This window comes from Microcaecilia unicolor, chromosome 1, assembly GCF_901765095.1.
Source record: "Microcaecilia unicolor chromosome 1, aMicUni1.1, whole genome shotgun sequence".
Taxonomy (NCBI): Eukaryota; Metazoa; Chordata; class Amphibia; order Gymnophiona; family Siphonopidae; genus Microcaecilia; species Microcaecilia unicolor.
The window spans coordinates 220088071-220109248 of NC_044031.1; the positions used below are offsets into that span (position 1 = coordinate 220088071).

The window sequence follows — 21178 nt, forward strand, 5'->3', positions numbered from 1 at the left end:
ATTAATTTTCTTACACAGGTCGTCTGTACAGACAACTAAGAGGCATATTTTCAAAGCACTTAGACTTACAAAGTTACATAGTAAGTGCTTTGAAAGTGAGCCCCTAAGTGTCTCTGTTCCTCTGCTCTGAAAGAAGGCAAACTAGAAAGCATCAAAGATATTTATTTCTTCCCATTCATATATTAGCTAAGTAGCAACAAGGAAGTAATTTTATAAAGTTATGTTCATGCATATGTGGCAACATATGGAGGAGTGGCCTAGAGGTTAGAGCACCGGTCTTGCAATCCAGAGGTGGCCGGTTCAAAGCCCACTGCTGCTCCTTGTGATCTTGGGCAAGTCACTTAACCCTCCATTGCCTCAGGTACAAACTTAGATTGTGAGCTCTCCTGGGACAGAGAAATATCCAGTGTACCTGAATGTAACTACTGAAAAGGTGTGTGCAAAATCTAAAAATAAATAAAATATGTGTGTAAAATGGCTCTTATCAATTAGCTAAATAATTTATAATTTTGCCAAAAGACTATTAGCAGGAAGTGATCAACTCAGCTTGCATGATAATATTTAAACATTAGAAAACCCCAACCACCCAGGGGAGGCTCAACATTCAGCCTTTTAACCCCCAAAAGGGGTTCTATCACAAGTTTCTCTACAATCTGGAAAAAAAAAAGGGTAGTAGAAAACAACTGACCATGGAGAAAAAACTACTATTCCAAAAAAACTGGCATTGATAATTGTAAGCAGGTGGGCTGACACCTGGGCCCCTATTGCACTGGTCTTAGGGTGTTAATTGCGTCTGTCACTGAGGACTTAATTTCCTCTTACATTATATTCTATATCAATGTGCAATCTTTACATAACATTTGAACCTCCATTTTAAGGGGGTGTACATGTATGCTTAAAGAGATTTTGTGTAGTTGCATATTATAAATCACCTTAGTTTATGTATGTATTTTAATAATCTAAACATGGATATTTACACCTGTTCTTAGGATTTATACTAGTATTTTACAAAGACAAATAGGTGCGTGTTTTTCTATGTAAGATAGCATCTTCCAGTCCACTTAGGTGCTCTGTTATAAAATACTCTCTAAGAGAGAAATTTTTTAAGAAGACGCCTGTTTTATGAGGGCAAGTAGACCTTGGCAGCATAAATCACATGTACATTGTAGAGCAGATATTTTCACCTACTCAAGAGCAGGTGTAAATGTTTTCACCTAAATTATTTAGGTATGTGGCTACTCGCAAACGCTGCCCAACTGTACCCCTGTACACAGTGTACTGGCAAAATACATACCATTATGTCAGTGCACATACTGTTGCTGATCTGCATCTTATAGCAGGCCATTTACATGAAGTGTCCACATATGTGCAAAAGTGACTTTATAAAAATTACCCCCAATTGTCTTTTCCTGTTCATTTAAATTCTCCCTTTCAGCATATTAGAATATATTTTTCTCAAAATATATACTGTTAAAAAAAAACACATTTTAATCATGAAAATGTTGATATTTTTGTCTGCCATATTTAGGGCCTAAATAACTAAACTGTGCTAGCAATTCCTGGCTCGGCCAATCCGATGCAGCCCATTCAAAACGAATGGGTTGGGGCGCATTTGCTGCACCGGGAATCACTAGTGCGGTTTAGTGAAAGAGGCCCTTATTGCTGTGAACCTTTTGTTCATGTGAAACTTTGTATATTTCATTGGCATATAAAATAAAGGAAGGAAAATGTGAAAACAAAGAAACTTGTTTCACTATCATCATTAAGGGTGTGCTAACAGATTTAGTGTACACTAACAATTAGTGCACATTAAATTATAAGACACCCATTATATTCCTATGGACATCTTTTTACTTAGCTATGCGGGTGCTGGCACTGAATACTGCCAGCACCGTATAATCCAGGGCTCCTCCCCAGCGCTGCCCCCGACCTGCTCACCTTTTACGTGGGCGGTCTGTGGAGATATTCAGCGGCACTCTCCAGTTAAGTGCTGCTGAACAAACCCACTTAGACGGTAGGAAGCGATTTAAGCGGGCAGGCTTAAATCGTTTTCAATATCGGCCCCTTAGTATGACATTTGAAAATACATTAGTTTAAAGTATTTTGTTTTCTTAGTTAATTCATAATTTGTGTTCAAAGTGACCTCTTTCAACCTTGACACATTCACAAAATCTTCGATGACACTGAGCTGTTGGCTCAATGAGTTCTGGGATTTCATTAATTAAGAGCTCAATTGTTTTGCAAGCTTGATGCACTGGAGCTCCATCCTTTTTTGAAACAATAAAGTACTCAGAAATGTCTCAGATTTCAGGCAGAAGTTTCTGCTGCAGTAAGACGTTTGGGGGAAAATGTTGGGGGTCTCATTTTTTCTGGATATCATGTGATAATGCAGCAGAAGTGTATATGTGTGAACAGTTATGTTTACATTCTTGGAACAGAGCTATTGGTCTCACTGCCAGGTGGATAAATGGTCCCATTTACTTTTATAGGAATGGCATGAATTTTTAGCATTCTGTAGTATCCCAAATTTTTTCTTAGAGTATTATGATCAGATACAAATAGCATTAAAGTAGTATGTTGCTAAACAGTAAGCATGGTACTTTAAACATGTTTTTGTAAGTGTAGTAATGTCTTTAATATACTGTAGCTGTAGATGGATTCCAGTATATGAACATTAAGGACATGGGAACTGCATTTTTGACATTGTAGGAAGGACGGGGATCAGAGCCAGGCTTAGGGTTGTGTAGCATGTGTGATTGTAGAGTGCACCACCATTTCAAGAGTGATGCTTAAAGGGGCACCACGGAGCATACTGGTCTGTGCAGGGCATGGCTGTGGTTTCAAAGGCATGCAACAGAATGCAGCTAACTAGGGAAGGGGGATTCCCCTTGGCAATGGAAGAAACCATTCCTAATTCCTGCACAGAGTAGTGCTGCTGCTATTGATATCTTGGGGGGGGGGGGGGCATTTTGAATTTATTCCATCTAAGAAATTTTGGAAATTATACAATTTCTTTTTTTTTTTTTTTTCACTTTTCCATCTATTAAGGGCAGTGTTCCTCCCCAAGGTGAGTGTGTGAGCGATCATTCATACATTCCAGGAGCATCGCTCTAATTTTTTACATGGTTGCTCACGAACTGTTATGTCCCTCCTCGTGTTCCCTTTCCACAATGCCCCGATGCACCTGGAAAATCAGGACACCAAACCTAACCTATGAGACAAAATATGCTATGAAAGAAAATGTCAAAATGTGTATCTTTCATTAAACCTAGACAAGCCTTCCTGTCAGGTCCTGTGACCATCCTCGGGGCAGCAGTCTGCATTTCTGCAGCTCCTTCAGTGTTGGCCAATGCCACCTTCCAGGTACGCGCATGAAGGAGCTTATGTTAGGGACTGGTGGCAAGAAGCACTGGACCCTGCTTTTCCCTCAATGTCTTGCCTTGCCTAACATGCAGAAGCAGAATGTTGCATCAGAGGAGGCAGGATGCATCATGGGGGGAATGCCGAGTCCCCGAGCAGGCCTGTTGCAATCAGTGCCGACTGCTACAGTGCATGAGAGTCAGCGGGAATGCAGTGGTGCAGAAATCCGAAGAAGATGACAGGTCCCATAGGCTTCAGCACTAATGGATTCTTGCTCTGCCTTTCCTGTTGTGTTGTGCTGCGCTGCATGGTACCATGAGGAGGCTTGTCGGGTCTGCTTGCAGCTGGGGAGACTTAGCCTTCCCAAGCCTCTTATACCAGGTGCTTATGGGGGAGATCATAGCAGAAAGTGCTGGAGAAAGGAGAAGAGGTTACAGTGCCCAAGAAGAGTTGGATCTCAGAAAAAATAAAGAAAATGAAAGAAAAGGCAAGAGGATGAGAAAGCAGAAAAAAAGACACTAAGGAAGGAGAGAGAGAGAGAGAGAGCATAGAAGGCAAATGGAGAACAAAGAAGAGAAGAACTGGGGAGAAAGCAATCAAGGAATATGAAAGTGGAAAGAGCAATGGGAAAAGAGCACAACTAAAGAGGGAGAGGTGAGAGAGAAGATGAAGATAGAGGAAATGGGGCTAGAACAATTGCAAAAGAAGAAGAGGTGGAAAGATGGGAGAAAAACAAAAGGAGAGGGAGACAAAGGAAAAGGGAGAAAAACACCTATAATGAGAAGGAAAAAGGACAGAGAACCCACACAAAGAGAAAATGAAAAAGAAATAGAGATGTCCAGAAAAAGAGAGAAGACAGTCTCAGCCATAAAATCAAGCCAAAGACAGCAAAATTTGGGAACTATTTTATTGCCTGAAAGATAATGTAATTTAACTAATCCAACCAGACAGCTGATTAAAAGCATCATGAACTTTATGCATCTCCCATGGAGCAAATCTAGAAATAGGAAATTAGAGAATTTAATTGGTTAATTTGACTTTATCTGGCACTGACAATTTGCAGTGTCTCTTCATATTTTGCTTTAATAAAATGTGCTTGTAAGTATGAGAAAACCTTAGAGCAGGTTACCACATTTTTTGTTTGCTTTAACTATAAACAGCTTGCCTATTATTATTACTGACTACTTTACTTTAGCTACTGCTGTAAATAGTTAAAATTGTCATTTTATTATGTGTACATTTTAAAAGGAAGAAATGATGCACAATTAAGTGGGTGGATGGAGGTAAGTGGGGGAGGGGAGGGAGTTGGAAGCATAATTATGGGCCTGAGCTCCAAAGTTTTAAGTGCCTAGCAGTGCTTATATATAGGTGTCTAAATTTAAGCTGGACATCCGTTTGACAAACTGTCTTATTGGTTTTTACATCGTAATCCTTTAAAATATTATAATTCAAATTTAGTACCATTTTCTGATGTTGAAAATCCTTATTGTAGTGAGCAAAGGGAAGATTGCTATTGAATAATACCTAATGATTTGAACAGTGAAGAATCATTTTGATGAAAGAATTGCTAAGAGAATGTTATCAAGCCAACTCTAAATTTTATGCAATCTAGGAGTCAAGTTGGATGCTAGGGTCCATCTTAGGAGTCAGTACTCAAGAAAAAGATCTAGGTGCAATTGTAGACAATGTGCTGAAATCTTCAGTCCATTGTGTGGCAGCTACTGGAAAAGCAAACAGGATGCTAGGAATTATTAGGAAATGTATGCAAAATAAGACCAAGAACTTAAGAATAGCCATATTGGGTCAGACCAATAGTCCATCTAGCCCAATATCCTGCTTCCAGCAGTGGCCAATCACAAGTACCTGGCAGAAACCCAATTAGTAGCAAAATTCCATGCTAACAATCCTAGGACAAGCAGAGGCTTCCCCCATGTCCCTCTCAATAACAGACTATGAACTTTTCTCCAGGGGCTTGTCCAAACCTTTTTTAAACCCAATAAACTAACTGCCGTTACCACATCCTCCGGCAACGAGTTCCGGAGCTTAACTATTCTTTGAGTGAAAAATATTTCCTCCTATTTTGTTTAAAAGTATTCCCATACAGTTTCATTGAGTGCCCCCTGATATTTGCACTTTTTGAATGAGTGAAAAATTGATTCACCTCCACCCGCTCCACACCACTCAGGATTTTGTAGACCTCAATCATATTCCCCTTCAGCTGTCTCTCTTCCAAGCTGAAGATCCCTAACCTGTTTAGCCTTTTCTCATATGGGAGCAGTTCCATCACCTCTATCATTTTGGTTGCTCAAGGTGATGTTGCACCATGGAGCAATACAGAGGCATTATATTATTTTTGGTCTTATTTTGCATCCCTGAATATATAATCCCTGAATATTATAATGCCTCTGTATTGCTCTGTGGTGCAACCTCACCTTGAGTATTTCATTCATTTCTGGTTGCCGTATATTAAAAAAGATATAGCAGAATTAGAAAAGGTTCAAAGAAGATCGACCAAAATGATAAAGGGGATGGAACTCCTCCCGTATGAGGAAAGGCTAAAGAGCATAGGGCTCTTCACTGTGGAAAAGAGACAGCTGAGAGGGGAATATGATTAGGTCTACAGAATCCTGAGTGTTGTAGAAGTGAATCGATTTTTCACACTTTCAAAAAGTAGAAAGACCAGGGGACACTCAATGAAATTACATGGAAATACTTTTAAAACAAATAGGAGGAAATATTTTTCCACTCAAAGAATAGTTTAGCTCTGGATCTCATCAGAGGGTGTGGTAACAGCAGTTCGCATATCTGGGTTTAAAAAAGGTTTGGACAAGTTCGTGGAAGAAAAGTCCATAGTCTGTTATTGAGATGCACATGAGGGAAGCTACTGCTTGCTCTGGGATTGGTAGCATGGAATGTTGCTACTATTTGGGCTTCTGCCGGGTACTTGTGACCTGGATTGGCCTCTGCTGGAAGCAGGATAGTGGGCTAGATGAACTATTGGTCTGACCCAGTATGGCTATTCTTATGAATTCTCTCAGCACAGTATTACTCAAATTTCCTACTCTCCTTGGTGACTTTTCTTATTTAGATTAAGCAAAGCTGTCAAAAATGAGTGTTTGTAAGAGTCAATGTTTCTTCCTTCAGTTAATCCCACCTGCTACACACCTAGTTTAGTTCTTTTGATCATGGCCTCACTGCTTAAACTTAAAGGGGACAATTCTATAATTGGGATCTACTAATTTGGTACTTAGATACAGCATCCAGATTCCATTACAGATTAGTAGCATAAATCAGCATCTACACACCTACATTTAGGTTCACCTACTTATAGCATGTCAATAGCGGGCATAAGTGTGCGTTTGTAAATACAGTACTTTAGCATATAACTTACAGTATTCAGTAAGTTAAGCATGTAAATGTTGGTCACTCTTATGCCCCACCCAATCACCTCCCTGTGTAAACACTCCCTTGCATTTACGAGCTAAGCAAGTGGCACACCAAAGTTATACAATGCTGCTTGGCACCCAACTAGCAATTACATGCGTATCTGTAACAATCATGCATGTAAGTGCTAGTATTCTATAACTTATTGCGCACTTACCCTTGGATTCTATAAACTGCGACTAAAGATGCGCATGCAAATCAGCATGTGTAACCAATTTACATATTCAACTTAATTGCTTATGCCAATCAGCACCAGTAATTAGCTGCTAAAAACCAACTATTGATGTTAATTGGACTTAATTAGGATTTACACACAGATCGTATTCTGTAATGATTCACACATAAATCCTAACACGCATACATTTTTAGGGGTGTGGCTTGGGATGTTTTAAAAATTTACACATGTAAATACAGAATTCAGCCGAACTGCACCTAATTTAGGTGCTGGCATTTACACTGGGTTTTAGCAGGCGTGATTGCCAGTGCCTAAAGTTAGGCGCGGTGTATGCTTTAAGCAGTATTCTATAAAGGATCCGTACCCTTTATATAATAGCGCTAAGCATGTATAAATTTTGGCTCCACTTATAGAATTGATCCCTTAGCACAGTGATTCCCAGCCAGTCAGGTTTTCAGAATATCCACAGTGAATATTCATGAGATAGATTTGAATGCAGTGGAGGCAGTGCACGCAAATCTCTCATGAATATTCATTGTGGATATCCTGAAAACCTGACTGGCTGGGGTGCCTCCAGGACCAGGTTTGGGAACCACTGCCTTAGCGCATAAATTTAGGCACCAAGTTATAAAATGAGGTGGAAAGCTTCTTATATGTGTTCTCCCATTATGACTAGATTGTAAACTGCAAAAAGCAGGGCTACCTCTTATGTGTTTCTGTAAAGAACTGCGTACACTTTGTAAGACCATAAAAAATTATATATGAGCAAATAATATCATGTAAATGATAATATGTAGTAAGTTAGACTGAATGTGCAAAATCATAGTAAATGGCGACTCGTTTCTTGTGTGACCATCAGTTTGAGAAAGACACAAAATTGTAGGTGGTTTGAAAGACAATCAAGTATGTGCCAAATGTATTTTAAATTTAGTGTCAACCACTTCCAGGGAGGTAAGATTAGAGCTAACAGAAGTTTTCAATTTTTGCAGGTAATAGCTCTAGCAGATGCAGGAGAGGAAAAGCAACGTATCCAGTTTCAGATGTTCACTAAGCTGAGGAGTGCCACCCAGCTGGTAGTTATGTTGATTGGTCTGTGGCAGAAGCTCAGCAAAGATCAGATTGCTATTTTGGAAGCCACATTTTTATCACCACTGCAGGATACTCAAGAACTGGTAAGTCTCTTAAAAACCCGTGAGGCAAATACTGTCCAAACTGCTGTTTAAGACCAGTTTATTAGACCCAAAACAAATTTAGTTTTAAGCTATTCATCATAAATATTCTTGGTTATTCACCTATTGACTTTAAGAATTAGGTTTAAAGTACATTTTTGATCCTCCTGAAAACCAGAAATTTGGGGACTTCAGGGCTTTTAGATGCATTGGCATACAGTATTTTTCAGTGACATTTTCCTTATATTTTCTATCAATAATACAAAATTTTTGGAGTGTGTGGCTTTATCATCAGCTTTATAAATTTGCTCCATCACAGTATACTTCATTAAACAGGCAATGTCTCATGGCTGACCCCAGGGCACGATGCACTCACTCAGGGTCAACTGGGGATAAATCCCCTTCACTCTCAATAGGAGTGGAGGAGTGGCCTAGTGGTTAAGGTGGTGGACTTTGGTCCTGAGGAACTGAGTTCGATTCCCACTTCAGGCACAGGCAGCTCCTTGTGACTCTGGGCAAGTCACTTAACCCTCCATTGCCCCATGTTAGCCGCATTGAGCCTGCCATGAGTGGGAAAGCGCAGGGTACAAATGTAACAAAAAAATAAATCTTAGAGCTAACAGTTTGCACAGTCTTAGTAACATCTTCTTGATTTCTAGATCTGGGAACTCCCACTCCCCTTAGAATCTCAGGTTTTTCTAATGCCACCAGTTCTCCAAATGATCCAGTTTAAAATGCTTCGCCTCATACTTCAATGTTAAGTTGTCAGATCAGGCCCGCACTCCCAAAAATACTTCAGCCTGCTGCTCAGTAAGAGCCTCCAAATCTTCTACCCTGGTGCCCAGTTCTTGTAAGTCACGATGAACTGTGTCTATTTTCTCCAGAATTTCACCCTCATTTTCTGAAGTTCCTTCTACAGGTTAATCAGATATCTTTTCACCTTGAGATCTACCTTATCTTCTGCAGGAGGTTTATGAAGAGCTGCTTTAGACTGATACTTACTTCTTATACTATGGATTGGGAGGGGGAGAATCCCTGGTTTTCCAGGACCCTGCCAGTCTGTTTGCTCAGGTAATGACAGTTTTCTCCCTGTTTCCTTCTTTACTGGGGGAATAGGAGAAACTGCAGTGCTTTTCCTGCCTGTCAACCTTTTCCTTCCTCTTCTTCTCCAGACTGTGACTAGCCCAGCCAGTCATAATATTCAAAAGAAAGAGATTTCTATACAATGGAGACAATGGACATTTAAATCTATCTCATATATATTCATTATAAGATAATCTTCTTGTCACTAAACGGGTTACACTCTCTTTGAATTAGTCACCTGTAGCAACTACCATCACTTTTGACTAATTAATTAGTACAATACTTATTACTTCTATTTATACATACAACAAGATCAAATATCCATCATTGTTCTTTATTAACTATCACTTCTTACCCTCCATACTCTCAACCAAAGCCCCCCAACAAAATTCTTTTAGCTCAAATCAGCTGAATAAACAAAGGACATAAGGAGGTGGTTTCAATCGTAAGGTTGAATCCTGCAAGATTTTGGTAGACAATACAATTTGTGGGACATGATTATGTTATTAGATCCAGCTGATTTGAGCTAAAAGAATTTTGTTGGGGAGGCTTTGGTTGAGAGTATGGAGGGTAAGAAGTGATAGTTAATAAAGAACAATGATGGATATTTGATCTTGTATGTATAAATAGAAGTAATAAGTATATATTCATTATGGATATCTGGAAAACTTGACTGTATTGCGGCCATTGAGACCCAGGGTTTAGGACCCCTATTCTAAGATTCTTCCTTCTTTTCGTGTGGTTGGTTAAATATTTAATGGACCGAACTTTCATATGAGGAAAGGCTAGGGGGATTATGGCTGTTCAGTTTGGAGATGAGATGGCTGAAGGGGTGATAAATGTCTTGTAAAATTCTGAGCAAAGTGGAACAGACAAATGTGCATTGATTATTTAATTTTAAAAAAATACCAAGATTAGGGGACATGCCATGACGTTAGAGTAGTACATTTAAATCAAATCCAAGAAAATATTTTTTTACTCAGCACATAATTACGCTCTGGACCCAGATCCGACCATGCCACTAGGTGGAGGTGCATCCGACCCGGACAGCAGAATTGGACAGACTGCAAAGCAGCAGGTGTACAGCATTTCATCATCCTCCCCCCACCCTTCCCTTTTCTGCCTCTGCCACTACTCTCCCTATTTCTGGGGCTGAAGGGACAAATGGATTCAGCACTGACTGGGTTTTTAATTACAGGCCCACACTCAAGTGCTACTGCATTCTACTCCCCCTCCAACAGGAAGTCCTGCATCAGAGGTGGGAGCAGGATGTGGCATTACTTGAGTGCAGACCTGAGCTCGCACTGGTGCTGAATCCATTTGTCTTTTCAGCTCTGGAAGAGGGAATGCAGCACCAACAATGCTGGCTCGGCAGGAGGAAGGAAAGTGGGATTGAAGCTGATGATTGATAGGGAAGGGGAGATACTGGACTATGGAGATTATAGGGAAAGGAAGATGAGATGCTAGACTATGGGGGGGGAGGTGCACGGCTGAACGTTTGCTGAGGACATCAGATACCATTGGGCCGGACCTGTCTGGAACTCACTGCCAGAGGATGTGGTAAAAGCAGTTAGCATAGTTGAGTCTATAAAAGGGTTTGGCAAATTCCTGGAAGAAAACTCCATAAACCATTCTTAAAGAAGACCTAGGAAAAGACACTTCTTATCTCTGGGGTAAATAGTGTGGAATGTTGCTGTTTTTGGGAATCCTGCCAGATACATGTGACCTGGATTGGTCACTGTTGGAAACAGGATACTGGGCTAGATGGACCTATGGCCTGACCTAGTATAACAATTTTTATATCCTGTTCTCATTCTGACAGAGTTTGATGCTGTGATAAAGGATAATCAACTTTCTCATCTGAAGAATTATGAAACAAAAGTATATAATGGAGAAATATATATTTGTGCTTTAAGTTTCAAGTTTCTTTATTGTTTGATATACCACCAAAGAGTACAAGCAATCATGGCAGCTTACAATAATAAGTACAAAAGGAGAGGTTACAGTGTGAGCTAAATTACCATGCATATAAAGGGGAGGCAAACACAATAAACTAATAAAGAGGGGAGGAAGGAAAGAAAAATACAGAGAAGGTTCACAACTGACAGCCAACAGGCTTTAAATGTAGGTCATAACAATAGTCTGTGAAAAAAAAATGTAGACAGCATGTAATGGGCCTGATTTATTAAGGGTTTTTCCTGTAGGCACAAAGCCTAGCCCATTGTTTCTGTTTGCCACTATGGGGGAGACCTCAGTTGAAATATAAACTCAGTTGACTGGAAAATATTCGTAGGACCTAAGATAAAATTAGTAAAAGTGAACGAATGATCTTCACATGGAAATCAGATTGACATTTATTATTTGGAATAATATTTGCGTCCACAGTGTGTAGACGGATTTGCTGCTGCTGCAGTAGTAGTAGTAATATCTAAAGCCTAATATTCAGCTGAAAGACTTGAGAATTAATTTTATTGTATTTTTATCGTGCAGTTTGACTGGAATGAAGCTTATAGACTTGGAGATTATGGTTGGGGCAGAAAAAGAGTTAAACATCATTCTCCAGAAGATTGAGCTGGATTCCATTATGACGTTATTAAATACCACAAAAATCTGAGCGTAATTTAAGTAGAGTTTCTGCAGCAAAAAAAAAAAGTGTGATGTGCTTGACAATATTTTGAAATGGTCAGTATTTTTGGATGGAAGCTCCCCAGTTGTTCAAGCAAGCAGACTATAAACACTTCAGATTTCAATAATAGTCCTTGATGAAGGAACAGTAGTGAGAAAAGACAGAACTCTGAATTATTATTCCCCCTTGTCAACCGCCGTATGCTGGTTTTGTTGCATTTTTATTTACCAGAATTTATTAGTAGATAGCTTTTTGGCAGGATCTTCTAGAATGCTTCCTGGCTAATAATACTAAACATTGCTTTACAAGGGATGTTTACATTTTTAACATATTACTAACGTAGTGATACAAGAAATACCCTGGTTAATATGCCTACATTTTGTTTCTGCGTGCCATTCAGTTTAGATGAAAATAATATAACAAATTCTTTCTGCTTGTCCATCATACTGCTGTCACATTGTCACCACAAGATAGCAGTTCTTATTCTGCAGAACTATAGTTTCCTGAATAGCAGGATTGCAGGCCTGTCTAAAACTGTAAACAGTGATCCTTCATTAAAACTGAAAGCTCAGTAAGTTTGAGGAGTTGCCGACATCATAAGGGAATGGTCATGGTTATTGTGTAATGAAGTCTGTTCTGGAAAGAACCATGTTATTATAGTTGCCACTGACAAAATGACTACCGTGTGCCTGACATTAGGTCTACACCCTGGAGTGGGAAGATTCCTGGTGTTCCTTAGTGGAGGGCAGGGAATCTCCTCCTTACATACTTGGAATGGAGATGATCCTGCTTCTTTCTCTATTGTAGTCACTCCCAGCTGAAACAATGGTGCCATGAGTTTTCATTCCTAATAAACTCCTTAGGGGATAGTGTGTCAAATGTCCGAGTGGGTGCACACCTGGGAAGCAGTGACCATCAAATGGTTTGGTTTGATATAACGGCTGAAGTGGAGGGCGGCCACTCTAAACTCAAAGTCCTGGATTTCAAGCGTGCTGACTTTAGTAAAATGGGGGAATACCTGAGGAAGAAGATGATGGGCTGGGAGGACATACATGAAGTGGAAGGGCAGTGGTCCAGGCTGAAAGAAGTAATAAATAGGGTCACAGACCTTTATGTAAGGAGAGTAAATAAAAGCAAGAGAAAAAGGAAACCGATATGGTTCTCCAAGCAAGTGGCTGAGAAAATAAAGGCTAAAAAGTTAGCGTTCCAGAAATATAGAAAATCTCAAGAAGAGGAACACGGGGAGGAATACCGGATGAAACTGAAAGAAGCCAAGAGAGAGGTACATCTGGCGAAGGCGCAAGCGGAAGAACAAATGGCTAGAAATGTAAGGAGGGGCGACAAAAATTTCTTCAGGTATATTAGTGAAAGAAGAATGACTAAAAAGGGAATTGTGAGACTAAAAGATACAGCAAACCGCTATGTAGATAATGATGAAGAAAAAGCCAATTTGCTAAATAGATACTTTTGTTCTGTTTTCACTGAAGAAAATCCTGGAGAAGGACCGCGAGGGACTGGCAAAAGTACACCTGAGAATGGAATGGATATAGCACCGTTCACGGAAGAGAGTGTGTATCAACAACTTGGAAAGCTAAAGGTGGACAAAGCCATGGGACCGGACGGGATCCACCCCAGAATATTGAGGGAGCTCAGAGAGGTTCTGGCGGGTCCTCTTAAAGATTTGTTTAATAAATCCTTGGAGATGGGAGAGGTTCCGAGGGACTGGAGAACGGCGGATGTGGTCCCTCTTCACAAAAGTGGTGATAGGGAAGAAGCTGGAAACTACAGGCCGGTAAGCCTCACTTCGGTTATTGGAAAAGTAATGGAAGCCATGCTGAAGGAAAGGATAGTGAATTTCCTAGAAGTCAATAAGTTGCAAGATCCGAGACAACATGGTTTTACCAGAGAGAAATCGTGCCAAACGAATCTCATTGAATTCTTTGATTGGGTAACTGGAGAATTGAATCATCGACGTGCTATAGACGTAATCTACTTAGATTTTAGCAAAGCTTTTGACACTGTTCCCCACAGGAGGCTCTTAAATAAACTAGATGGGTTGAAGATAGGTCCTGAAGTGGTGAACTAGATTAGGAACTGGTTGACGGACAGACGACAGAGGGTGGTGGTAAATGGAGTTCGCTCGGAGGAGGGAAAGGTGAGTAGTGGAGTGCCTCAGGGATCGGTGCTGGGGCCGATTCTGTTCAATATATTTGTGAGTGACATTGCCAAAGGGTTAGAAGGTAAAGTTTGCCTATTTGCGGATGATACAAAGATTTGCAACAGAGTGGACACCCGGGAGGGAGTGGAAAGCATGAAAAGGGATCTGAGGAAGCTAGAAGAATGGTCTAAGGTTTGGCAATTAAAATTCAATGTGAAGAAATGCAAAGTGATGCATTTAGGGAGTAGAAACCCACGAGAGACTTATGTGTTAGGCGGTGAGAATCTGATAGGTACTGAGGGGGAGAGGGATCTTGGGGTGATAGTATCCGAGGATCTGAAGGCGACGAAACAGTGTGACAAGGCGGTGGCCATAGCGAGAAGGTTGCTAGGCTGTATAGAGAGAGGTGTGATCAGCAGGAAGTGTTGATGCCCCTGTACAAGTCATTGGTGAGGCCCCACCTGGAGTATTGTGTTCAGTTTTGGAGGCCGTACCTTGCGAAGGATGTTAAAAAAATGGAAGCGGTGCAAAGAAAAGCTACGAGAATGGTATGGGATTTGCGTTCCAAGACGTATGAGCAAAGACTTGCTGACCTGAACATGTATACTCTGGAGGAAAGGAGGAACAGGGGTGATATGATACAGACGTTCAAATACTTGAAAGGTATTAAACTGCAAAAAAATCTTTTCCGGAGATGGGAAGGCGGTAGAACGAGAGGACGTGAAATGAGATTGAAGGGGGGCAGACTCAAAAAAGATGTCAGGAAGTATTTTTTCACGGAGAGGGTGGTGGATGCTTGGAATGCCCTCCCGCGGGAGGTGGTGGAGATGAAAACGGTAACGGAATTCAAACATGCTTGGGATATGCATAAAGGAATCCTGTGCAGTAGGAATGGATCCTCAGAAGCTTAGCCAAAATTGGGTGGCGGAGCAGGTGGGGAAAGAGAGGTTGGTGGTTGGGAGGCGAGGATAGTGGAGGGCAGACTTATACGGTCTGTGCCAGAGCCGGTGATGGGAGGCGGGACTGGTGGTTGGGAGGCGGGAAATACTGCTGGGCAGACTTGTACGGTCTGTGCCCTGAAAAAGGCAGGTACAAATCAAGGTAAGGTATACACATATGAGTTATCTTGTTGGGCAGACTGGATAGACCATGCAGGTCTTTTTCTGCCATCATCTACTATGTTACTATCCTGCTTATAATCGAACGAGAAAAACGCCCAAGTTCTGACCTAAATCGGGAGATGGACGTTTATCTCACAAAAACGAATAACACGGTATAATCGAAAGCCGAACTTGGACGTTTTCAACTGCACTTCATCGCGGAAGCGTACAAAGTTGACGGGGGCGTGTCGGAGGCGTGGTGAAGGCGGGACTGGGGCATGGTTATCACCCGAACACAGATGGGCGCCTTTCGCCGATAATGGAAAAAAAGTATGCATTTGTAGCTAGAATTTAGGGCACTTTTCCTGGACCCTGTTTTTTCATGAATAAGGCCCCAAAAAGTGCTTTAAATGACCAGATTACCACCAGAGGGAATCGGGGATGACCTCCCCTGACTCCCCCAGTGGTCACTAACCCCCTCCCACCACAAAAAATGATGTTTCACAACTTTTTATTTTCACCCTCAAATGTCATACCCACCTCCCTGGCAACAGTATGCAGGTCCCTGGAGCAGTTGTTAGGGGGTGCAGTGGACTTCAAGCAGGTGGACCCAGGCCCATCCCCCCCTACCTGTTACAATTGTGCTGCTTAATGCTTAGTCGTCCAATCCCCCCAAACCCACTGTACCCACATGTAGGTGCCCCCCTTCACCCCTTAGGGCTATAGTAATGGTGTAGACTTGTGGGCAGTGGGTTTTGAGGGGGATTTGGGGGGCTCAACACACAAGGGAAGGGTGCTATGCACCTGGGAGCTCTTTTACCTTTTTATTTTGTTTTTGTAAAAGTGCCCCCTAGGGTGCCCGGTTCGAATCCTGGCCCCTCCCACAAACAAATGCCTTGGATTTATTCGTTTTTGAGCTGGGCGCTTTCATTTTCCATTATCGCTGAAAAGCAAAAACGCCCAGCTCACAAATTGTCGAATAAAACATGGACGTCTATTTTTTTCGAAAATACGGTTCGGTCCGCCCATTCAAGGACCCGTTCTCGGAGATAAACGCCCATGGAGATAGACGTTTTCGTTCGATTATGCCCCTCCACGTTACCCAGCAAATGGCCATCTCATTGATAAACCCATTTCCTGCTTTCCCTACAGGGCAGAATGCAAGTAGGGTATCAAATTTGCAAATGAAAATCACTTTGGGAAGTTAACTTCGGACTTGTTTTTGTCCTATTTGGAAACTTTGTGCTCCCTTTCAACTGAAATGTTCATTTGCTGGACACTTAAATTTCCAACCTGTATTATCTAAAAATTGAAGCAGGTTACAGCCTACACTTATAATAAGTAATCAACCATAAAAAACAGAAATGAAAATAATAAAATGCAGCAACTACAAAATTACAAACAATATGTAATATGGCAAATCCCACTGCATGCGCTGCTAAATACATATATTTTTTCTGTGGCCTTATACATATTTTACAAAAGGCTGCATGTCAAGTGAGCCTTTTATAAAATACACTGCAAATTGTGAACATCTTGACTTAAATGGCCCTTTTGTAATCTAGATGACCTATATAAAATTAGTTATAATCAGGCAACTTATATAAATAAGTTAGACCTCTGATGATGCAATCCAAACTTTATAGAAATAAGTCCATATAAAGGATTGCCATTTTATAGTGCCCTCAGGGTTATACAAATAGAGGCTGAATATCCCTATCTCAATAGTTGACAATTCCTGATGATCCCATAATAAGTTTATTTCAATTGGGCTATAAAATAGTGAACTTAACCAAGATTTAGTAAACAGGGAGGGGGAATAGTGCTAATTTAGAAAGATATTTTTCAAGTTAGTGGATTTTCTGTCTAATGTGGCCTTAGAAATCTTTTCTTGTGAGATTTCAGACAGTGCTTTTGAAAGTGCATTCAGGAACATGGTATTTTTTAGCCCTCCAGCCTATGGAGAGTCAACACTTGGTGGTAGTAGGTAATATTAATTTATATCTTGAGGACTTATCTTATAATAAAACTAATGATCTAATTGATATTCTTAAATTAGACCTTGCTTTTGGCCTACATTTCACAAGTCACATGATAAAGGCCACCATTTAGATTTAATTGCTTATTCAAATCATGTTTTAAATAATTTTTGATAGATGCTGTGATTTGGCAATCTATTGTGCGGTATAATCGTTTAACTCTTAATTTTTCCATTAAACGGAAAGAAAAATGTTTTAAATCAGCTCCCTGGCCAAACATTTTTTGGAACTGAGTGATATAGCGATTACAGGATACCTCTCCCTTGAGTTTAATAGAGGACTGGAATTTAGTATATGGGGTCTTTTACTTAGGCACGCTGGTGTTTTTAGCGTGTGCTAAAAATAGGTGCAAACTAAATGCTAAAGACGCCCATAGGAATACATTGGCATTTTTAGCATTTAGCGTGCGCTAAAAACACCAGCGCGTCTAAGTAAAAGACCCCCTAAGTACTTCAATTCTAGATGATATAGCCCCAATAAAATCAAAAAGTAAGGTGCTAAGGAAATCAAACCCATGATTTGATAATAGTTTATTATATCATAAACGGTTTTGCAGAAAGCTAGAAAGAAAATGGCGGAAAGTCAGCTCGACTGACAATAAAGAAAAGTGAAGAGATGTGTAAGCTCTTATTGAAGGAGAAAAAGAAGGAATATTACTCCACAGTAATAGGTAAAACCAAACTGGATAGTAAAAAAAACTTTTTAAGCTGGTGAATTTTTTTAAGGTTCCTATTGACTTATGCAGCAGAAAAAAAAGAAGTAATGATCCGCAACTACGTTATAGCAGAAAGTCAGGCAGACCAGCAGTATGGAAAGATGTGCAGCTTTATTGAAACAGTCACCCCATGTGGCCTCATTTTGCCCGCAGACTGCATCAGGGGTCAAAACTAATATGCAAACAAACAGTAAAATTAAAATCATAAAAATCATAAAAATTAACTTCAAGTATAAAACATAAAAAGCATAACCAAATAGGCATAATAAAAAATTGTTATTAAAATATAAAACAGACAGTGATAGCTATTGAAGCAGAGAAATGGTGACAGTGAAAAATAAACTTTCCTTTGACAGATAGCTTCCTTTTTCAACAATAAGATTAACTCAGTTTGTCAAGGTCTATTATTATATCCTTTGATGCAGCATCAGGAGGATGTTATGAATCTGCTGGATGCATGTTTCAGGTAGATATTAGAGTTTAAACTTTGCACAGCTGAGGAGTTAAAAAGAGCTTCCTTTAAATATAATATTTCTTTTTCTTCATTGGATACATGTTCGATATATTTAATGAAGGCTGTGCCTTGGCATTTCCTTGATAAACTATTAGATTGGATGAATGATCATTTGTCATTAGGTCAGTTTCCAGAAAATAAAGGTGTGATAATGTTAACATCTATTCTAAAGAACCCTAAGATAGGCCTTAATGAGGTTACAAATTATAGACCTGTGGCCTCAATTCCATTATTTGTTAAGATCATGGAGGGCCTAGTATTAGATCAATTTCAATTGTATTTGGAATTATTTGAGGTTCTTCATGACACATAGTCGGGATTCAGAAAACATTATAGTACAGAGACAGTCATTGGTACAATTGTAGGTAAAAGAAGAGTTCTATGGAGTAGAGGTCAGAGAGCTATGTTTCTCCAGTTTGACGTATCCTGTGCCTTTGATTTAGTGGATCATGAAGATATAGTGTTGGTCTTGAATGAAATTGGTATTTCAGGAAGAGTATTGGATTGGGTATGAGAGTTTTTGACTTTACAAACTTATAGTGTGAAATTTTGAAACATGCACTCTGTTTCTTGGAGACTGGATAGTGGGGTGTCCAAAGGGTTACTATGGGCACTGATTAGTTCCCTGGGCCTAAGTCAAGCAGGATTTAAGAACTTTATCTATGACATTGCATTCTTTTTCCCAGTTCTTTTATCTCTGAGGGCGACTTCCAGAAAAATGTTAGACTGTTTAAATTTACTGGAAGGGTGGATCCAGGACCATCATCTAAAATTGAACAGAGAAAAGACTAAGAGCTCATTTTACATAGTGGCGGACTGGTCAGCATTGGACTCGACATTGAGGACGGATACAGGTTTCACGTTTTGTTCTCATCAGTACCAAAGCACTGCAATGTTGAGCATCGGGGGAAGCCCAAGAAACATAAACATCAGGTTTTCATCGGTGCACGGTGCTGGAAACTCCAAAACATCAGCATCACCAGTGCCTGAGAAGCACCGGAAACAGAAAGAGCGTTCTCCCTCTTTGGTGGAGGTGCCAGTATGCAAGTCTCTGAGCAGCAAGGTTCCCGCTTCCGGTTCAGCATTGACGCCTTCTCAGGCTGCCTCTCTCCCAGCTCAACCACCTTTGCTGATGCCTACCTTCAGTGAGTGGTTCCAAGCTATGCTCAAGAAGTTGCTGGCGCAGGTGCTGCACTTGCAATCCTCTCAGACATCGAGGACACTTGTGCCAACTGCGGATCAGCTGCAGATTCTTCCTGAGGCTCCATCATGCCTGTGAAGAGATCCTCTGTGCTGATGCCTTGAAGGATGTCAACATTGACACATGTAGTACCGCTCTTAACGTCGGAGGAGGAAGCTTCCCCAGAGTCTGAGGGTAGGCCTGTACCTCAGCACTCTTCGGGACATGGACATGATTCAGTTGAGTCAAAGCAGGCACAGACTCACTCATTCTGGTCTGAGTACATTGACGAGTCTGAATGGAAGCACTCATGGGATTCAGAAGAAGACCCTCATTACTTCTCGGAGGAGTAGTCTTATGAGGTACCTTCTGATCCCTCTCCACCCAAGGGTCTCTCTTTCACCTGTTTCATCAAGGAGATGGCTTCTGCCATCTCATTTGAGGAGAGGCCCAGGGCAAAGATGTTGTCTGGCCTGGTCTATGAGTCGCTTCCTAAGGAAGGGGTACCATTGCACCTTATCCTTAAAGATGCACTGATGAAGAACTGGGATTCTCCCCTCTCAGTGCAGGTTGCACCTAAGAAGTTGGTTACACAGTATTGTCTCCAGAAAGCTCCCAGATTTGAAAGGACATAACTGCCTTACCACTCTCTGGTTGTCAGATCCGCTCTCAAATGAGCTAGGAGCTCCACGACTCATGCTTAGGCTTCCCAGGAAGAGAGGCTCGGACTTTAGACTTATTTGGGAGGAAAACTTTTCAGGCCCCAATGCTTATTCCCCACATCCAGTCCTACTATCTCTACATGAGCCTTTACTTGCAATCTTTGCTATGCAGTACACTAAGCTTTACAGATTCTCCCCCACAGGAGCATGCCATAGATGCCAGTTGTCCAGTAAACAGCTGGACTGTAGGAAGTATATGGCCATGGGTGCATATGATTCGTTTGACATTTTCTCCAGACTCTCTGTCATAGGTGTGGATATACGCAGACTCTCATGTCCGTATGTCTGTAAACTAGAAACAGCAATTCAGGAGAGGTTGGTGGATGTACCTTGACGAGGAGACAGTCTTTTGGGGGTCAAGTTGGAGGAGGTCGCTGACCTCATAAAGAAACATACTGATACCATCCAGATCCTGTATTGGCAACCTCCAACTGCAGCCTCTTCATCTAGGAGGTTTTTGAGTGGGCCTAGGTGGCGACCTTACTGCTCTCAAAAGCGTAGGTTTCTGCCACCTTTTCACTCTGCCCAGAACCCCCAGATGCAGAGTTCTCGGCCTCGCCAGTCCCAACTTCAGAAGTCCCAGCTGGCTCCCCAGTTGAAGCAAGGGAAAAGCTTTTGACTGGCTCCCAAGAGAGCATAGCCACACTCAAGTAACCATCCCAGACGACCTACTGGTAGGGTGGGGGCTGAATGTTTTCCAACACAGGTGTTCCCTTGTAAACTCTTCAAATAGTCCATCTCGGTTACGTCCTGTATTGGTGTCAAAGACCACCAATTTGCCCACTGAGAGCATCATTCAAGCTCTTGGCACAAGCAGGTGAGGAAATCTCCACCCTTCTACAGGCCAATGCAATCGAACCCATGCCACCAGGACAAGAAGGGCAGGGATTTTA

The 21178-nt window shown here is 41.0% G+C and overlaps 1 protein-coding gene across 1 annotated transcript in view; it reads left to right on the forward strand.

The window, feature by feature from the left end:
- Positions 1-21178, forward strand: part of BBS9 (Bardet-Biedl syndrome 9) — a 554781-nt gene that overhangs the window by 482961 nt on the left and 50642 nt on the right. The window contains exon 19 of the mRNA XM_030204492.1: positions 7969-8151. Coding sequence (XP_030060352.1) covers positions 7969-8151 — 183 coding nt within the window. The remainder of the gene's footprint in view (positions 1-7968; positions 8152-21178) is intronic.